Here is a 6,465-nt window from a genome sequence, read left to right on the forward strand (position 1 = left end):
CCGGGATGCGGTGAACAGATTATGCTCTTCATGATTCCGGGTACGTGGTGGAGTTGGAAGCTGTTGTGCTCAATGACACGAAACAGCTGGTGAAAGGCGTGCTGAAGAGCCACCTCGAAAACGGCGCAGTCATCGACCTACTCGGCGGCCGCATTGCATGGGAAGATCGCTGCCAATGGGCGCCATCCGTGGCCTGAGTGACGTTCACGCAGAGGGATATGTTCACGACGACTTAACCCTTTCCAACCTCGTCGTCAACGAACAAGGGAATGCCATGGTTATTGACTTCAGCAGACATGAATGTCGAGGGGGATGGGAGCCTCTAGAGATTATCGACCGTCCTAACTCGTTCTACATTGGGGAGATGCCAGGTTTGTTCTAGTTGGGCATGATTCTGTGGGCGTTGGCAAATGACGAGCCGGAACGACATCGTCCGTCTCTAAAATTGTTTTTTCCTGAGGAGTGTGTCGAGCAACACTGTTGGCTGGTAGAATGGTGCACAGCCAAACCTTTCCCCATTTCATACCGAGCCAGCCAGCCTCGACGTCAGGAAACGTAGAGTGCCCAAAAGGGGCGAATGAACCTGCATATGTCAGAAACAGAATGGCCTCGCCACCTCTTGATCTCAGAACTGCTGCAGGATGACTCACCTTCAGCTGGTCCAAACTCTCCGAACCCAAGACCTCGACAACCCAGGGTGCAAGATAACCGATATTCCAATAGCCACGACTGTAAGTATGGCTGCAATAAGAACAGGATGTTCTTTCGTAAAGTCACCGGCGATAGCGAGTGTTTTGTCATACGTTTCTTTCATTGCCCCACTCATGGCTTTTCCGGACTGCATTGCGGCAACAAGGCCGTCCAGGATGCGCTTTGCAAGTCCCTCATACCACCTGTTTGTGTATACAATGTTTCGAAGACGAGTCTCGAGGTCTCGACCGGGCTTTTCTGTATTGAACAGAACGGAGAGGAACGAGCGGGCAAGTTCTTTTTCATCGGCTGGCGTTGGGTGGGTACTGTGCTGGTCGGCGGAAAGCCCAACACTTTGAGCTCCAAAACACCCAAAGATATTTTGCAAGATATCCATTGTGGAATAGCGTTCAACCAATGCCGGGGCACGGAAGGGCATTGTAGACTGAAAAGCTCAGGAATCGATCGACTTCGAGCTCGACTTCCCGGAAAAAGACGCAGTATTGTTCAACGTATGGTTGAATTCCTCTATAAAACGGATTATTGTGGCCGCTAGTTCATGATCAAAGCCCGACCTCTGCAGGCGCTCAAGAAGCCAGCCACATTTATGAAGTTGTGGCCTTGGCAGAGGATGAGTAAGCGCGAAGACAGAATAACGTATTTCGTCCACGTCGGGTTGAGTCCGGGGACGCTCGCAACCAAATTTTCCGGCTTGCTCCCTAATATCCTTTATGACCGAAAAGCTTGACGGTTGCTTTTGGGAAGCAAGTTCCCAGCCAAACTAAATTTTATATGGTCTCTCACAAATGCACAGATGCACATGGTGTCAAACTTTGTGATCTGCCCACTATGCAAGGAGCTGTGATGGCTGTGGTGCCATCCGATGATCAAACAATGGTGACTCTTCATGCATGACCTATTAGCTAGCTCAACATGGTTGATACAACGTCTCATGCTCGCTTTCAAGCATGAAAGCACCCTCAGGTTTCTTTATTTGACTCCGTCGCCACCCATACTTAAAGAAGAAGTATTGTCCTACTATTTGTGTTCCACAATGTATCACCATCTCGGTAACGATGTGGTTTGTTACATCTATAACGACGTGTCACTTATGCAGCCACCCGGGACTCTGTGCCACATATGCAAGGAGGTTTGAATCAATTGAAATCGACCTGTTTTTTTTGGATGAGGTATGTGGTTCATAAGTACTGCCCATTTTCCAGGCGTCAATGTCTTCCTCACTCACTCGAGATTTTCCTGGGCCTTTATGATGCAGTCTGATCTTGACCTCCAGTCTTCATACTTCGGGTTTGCCGTCAAGATGCCGTGATGCTGATCCAGGCGTGCGTCCGAGGCAGTCTGCAAGTGATCAAGAGACGACCTACCTCGTCAGAACGACCTTCCGTCGCACAAGGCGGACAAATCTTCATCTACGAGGAAAAATCATCCGGCATTCAGCGTTGGACTGATGGGCGGCATTGGAGCCCGAGTCGAGTCTTAGGCGAGTTTCTCATATATGGAGAGCGATCAGCTGCGCAAAATCAGTCACACAACACGGAAACTGACAAACCACCTCTGCTGGTGAAGAATGGCTGGGACGATGGGCACCAACGGCTTTATGGCCCATTGGTGAACTTTAAGCACATCGAACCCGAAAGCCTGATCAAGAAAATAATCACTGTGAAAAGCAGTGACAACTTTGGCGCAATTTGGCACTTGGTGTCATACTACTGGCCTGTTGATGTTTTCCAAGGCCGGTGGCAAACTCCGAAAACGAACCAGGACCTCATTCTGCCACCGTGGCACCTACCAAGAATTCCAATACTGTACGGAAACTCGTACAACGCCCACCGAGTTGGGAAAAGCAGCTTATCGCCAACGACACACCTCTGGGGCAGTTCCCATCATGCTCAACCAGGCTGGCCCATGTTGAAAGAGTCTGACCGTTACCACATCGATTCCCGCCAGGATCCGTTTTCAGAACTTGTGAATTTCGATCACGCTGCCATACCTTGGTCGACTGATGGCCTGTTGGATCCAAGCCTATTCCGGTATGACATATGCAGTGCTGATGGCAGTTTTGTCTGGTAGCGCCCCAGCCAAGATAAGATATGCGTTGGAATTGAGGTGCATGGGTCCCGGAGGAGGGCATGGCTTGATGCTGACGGTCCCAGCAAAGGTCTAGACGATGGTCAAGCGAATCAATAATCGAAACCAATTCTTCATTTGAGAAACCGACCTCTTTGGAATTCATGCTGACGGGGGCTTCGGGATCGCATATGCCGTATCGGCCAAAGGTTGCAGAAGGGACTATTGTAGAGCTCTTGTAGCGTTTTCCTCAGATCATGTAGGCCATTTTCTTTTGCCAGCTTGATGAGATTCTCGTATACTTGGTTTTCTTGCTCATCTGTCATCTTCTCCTTGTCTCCATAGTAATTATGCAGCTTCTGCCTTCCTTCTTCGAGCTTGTCTCGATGAGAAGCCTTTTGAAGCCAGGTTAGGGGAACCAGTAATATGATTTCATTGGTGGAGGACGCACCGCTCGGAGATCATCACTTGTGTTGTTGAACACCTCACAGATGGAACAAGGACACGACATTGGTATCGAAATCAGCTTCGTGTGTAAGGTATTTGTGAAAATGAGCGCAAGGCAATTAAGCTGAGAGTCAGAAATGTCTCGCCTGGTGGAACAAATTACCAATATTTTCATTTCCTTCACGATATATTCGCTTGCCGTAGCTTGAAGGGATCATTGAACAAGCAGCTATGCCTTGAAAGCATTAAGCTGTTCCTTTTATCCTTTTGGTGATTTTCTTCATGGACTGAGTTCTTGTTAGCCCCGCACCCTCTGGCTGATCCCATTGGCGAGATTGCATAATTTTACGCTGACCGGAAGATCGCTCACCCGGCTCGCGCGAGCCAGGGGTGAGCAAGGGCGGCATCACCCTGTTTCCCGATCGGGGGGAGCCGCGAGCAGTTTTTACTTATGGATCGTGGCTTTCTTTGCAAAAGATCCTGGCTTGTTTCGTAAGTCTTGGTTTAACATTGGACGACACAGTACCACTGGCAGTCTACTTTTAGAACCGTCGTTTACTACGCCGGACTAGTGCTCGCCTTAAGTCTTTCAGTGCACACAACTTCCATCCGCTGGAGTGGAATCTCAGTAGCATATACCACCTCGCTTATTGTGTTGTCTTCGATGCTCGTCGGGGTGACGAGTACGCCCATGCTGATTGAACCATGTACTGTACCTCATCCGGGACGTCGGGCATAGTTTTATTGATACTTTGCTCTGTTAGAGCTCCGTGCTCAAAGGAAGTGCATCGCCGGATGGAAGTTCGTTCTCATTTAGTTCACGTCGTTCTGTGGCTGTGTATATTCGCGTGTGAGTATGTGTGTGTGTGTGTGTGTGTGTGTGTGTGTGTGTGTGTGAGAGGTGTGTGTCGAAGGATGCAAAATCTGAGATAAAAGGGCGACATCGGCGCTTAGTAAATGAATCGCAGATAATGGATCATTTAATGTGTTACGAACGTAGTCGCTGGAAGCATACGTACCGTCTCTGATTGGGAATCCTCGACTAATGTAGATATGTCTGTTTGAGTGGCCCGAGCGTGCCGAATAAGGTGTCCTAGAAACCTCATTCTAGGGCATATACGCTATATACAGCTTTCTTCACGGCTGAGGGCTTTTCTACTGATTATACGTCTTGAATAGCTGCATTGCCACATGTTGATAGTGTTTTGAGCGATCATCTGTCTTCAACACCAGAACCACAAGTCACCGACAATATTGTTATTCGATCGGGAGCTGATGCAATGGCTCGTTGCCCACGGAGCGGATCCTAATACTCACACCCTCTTGATATGCAATCTAGAGTCGCCGGCCTAATCGACATACAGGGCATCGACATTTTGCCCTTCTCCAATACTGTTGGCCGTAGTGGACAGTGATTTCTTCCCCATCATAAATATTGTGTTCAGCAACGATTGCGATCCTAAACTTCCCTGATACCCTCATGCCCTTGAAGCGGGCCGATGGCTCACAACTATGGTTGAACAGTCGAGAGATATTGCCGGACTCAGCACAGTTGATCTGGGCGACTGTGGGCTCGCCAATGATATCGCCGCGGTCCACCTGTATACATTGACCGTTGTCGTACGTATTGGGAGGCGCTAACGTCCCCGTAAGGAAGGCGATAATGGTGCCCTTCGAATAGGCGATTTGGCCCGCTTCCTTCGCGACGGCTTGCAGACCTCGATTTTTGCCCCCATATTTGTCGTCATAATTCCGAATGCGAGGCGGTGTCTCGTGACGAGTGGCGGCACAAAGGCAATTTCTCTCATGGCATAGGCCGCAAGGGCAGTTGCTCTGATGACACACATTACACTGAACCCCTCCAGAAGGAGGCAGGGATGTTGGATCAACCGGCCACGGTGACTCGTTGGGCCAGTCGTCAGGTCTGGGCCACTCTGGATAGGCACCGGGATCATATCTGTTTTCGTCCTTTGCTGGGAAGAGACCTAGAATGGAGACCAACTCTCCGTCCGAAATTTTGTGCAATGATACGCTCAGGTTTTCCCAGATGAAATCGACATCGTCTGCCGCGGGATCCAGGGAGTGTTCAAATGCTCTCCCCGCGACACAGAGAGCGGACGTATACTCGGATTTCAGATGAGAAAGTAAGGAGGCAAAGTCTCCTTCGTCGAGATTGAGCCAAGACGTTGAAGAAAAGCTAAATTTTTGAGTTTGAAAGGGAATGAAGCCAAGGATACCTGGAAACGCCTTACAGTATTCCCGCCACTTCGCCCCTCTATCTCGATGGTACAGGTACTGGCGCTTCGACATCCCCGTGCGCTGAAGGATTTTTGCAATGACAGCTGGCTCACTCCTTAGACGGCCACGGCTAATCTCGTCGACATGATCGGCAAGACGGACTTGGAACAACCGAGTAAGGAAGTCATGAAAGGTAGTCTTGCGTGAAAGCATACTGAGGTATTTCACATCGTTCTCGAGCATTTGGGCCGGATCTTGAATCCAAAGTTGTCTTTTAGACGTATTTGTGGTGAGAGATATTCGTATCGCTGTGGGTTCGGGGTCTCGACGACCGTGGACAATATCGAAGAACTGCTGGATTGCGTCTCTACTCCGAATGGCCGTCACCATCCGTGAGACTAGATCGTTGCGGATCTCAATTTCAGTCATTACCGTATCGGCTGAACTGTGCATGGTGTGAATCGTGGTCTTTTTGCGGGAGTGCTGCGGGATCGGCGCGTCTCTGCGCCTCTTTTGGGATCTGGCCTCCTGCTTATTCATACTAAGTTCGCTCGCTGTCGCTTTACCGTCCCGAATCGGAGCTGGTAGACGGTTTCTAGCTAGTCGCTCGCTCCCTTGAGGCTGGACCGAGGCGTGAACTGTCTGTGAAACTTCGCCGCCTTGCTCGCGCTGTGGTTCATTCGGGGAACGGAACTCCAAGAACGCATTTGGGATAGGATATCCATCGCAATTGGGGCTGCATTCAGAGTAACCTTCGATGCTCCAACCAGGGCCGCCATAGTTCACGGCTTCGGCAACGGTGGGGCCAACGGTACCACCTTGATGGTAGCTATCGCCCCACACCACGACCACCTCGCGGGCACGTTGGACGAATGTGACAAAGGAAGCACCAATGGCTCTGAGCTTTGACCGCGGAATCCAGCGCGAAGCGTGTCGTACTTTCTGCTCACATTTCCCGCGTTTCACTTCGTTTTCGACGAGGTAGCCATCTTTCCGAGCCAC

At 50.1% G+C, this 6,465-nt stretch overlaps 2 protein-coding genes across 2 annotated transcripts in view; both read right to left on the reverse strand.

Annotated features, from left to right (window-relative positions):
- Positions 1-314: 314 nt before the first annotated feature.
- On the reverse strand, positions 315-1,242 carry PV06_11518 (uncharacterized protein). Its single transcript, XM_016413209.1, has 2 exons — positions 651-1,242; positions 315-583 (listed from the first exon to the last, which is right to left on the reverse strand). The coding sequence occupies exon 1, from the start codon at positions 1,127-1,129 to the stop codon at positions 653-655; it is 477 nt and encodes a 158-aa protein (XP_016256405.1). The 5' UTR covers positions 1,130-1,242; the 3' UTR covers positions 315-583; positions 651-652.
- A 3,318-nt stretch (positions 1,243-4,560) lies between these two features.
- Positions 4,561-6,465, reverse strand: part of PV06_11519 (uncharacterized protein) — a gene marked incomplete at its 3' end in the record, with an annotated part of 3,704 nt that continues 1,799 nt past the window's right edge. Inside the window, exon 2 of the mRNA XM_016413210.1 lies at positions 4,561-6,405. Within this exon, the coding sequence (XP_016256406.1) occupies positions 4,561-6,405 (1,845 nt within the window). The remainder of the gene's footprint in view (positions 6,406-6,465) is intronic.

This window comes from Exophiala oligosperma (assembly GCF_000835515.1).
Source record: "Exophiala oligosperma strain CBS 72588 unplaced genomic scaffold supercont1.38, whole genome shotgun sequence".
NCBI classification, from domain to species: domain Eukaryota; kingdom Fungi; phylum Ascomycota; class Eurotiomycetes; order Chaetothyriales; family Herpotrichiellaceae; genus Exophiala; species Exophiala oligosperma.

Bases quoted from the DNA above. Each gene is read 5' to 3' on its own strand.
- PV06_11518 (XM_016413209.1), bottom strand. From the start codon at position 1,129: ATGCCCTTCCGTGCCCCGGCATTGGTTGAACGCTATTCCACAATGGAT.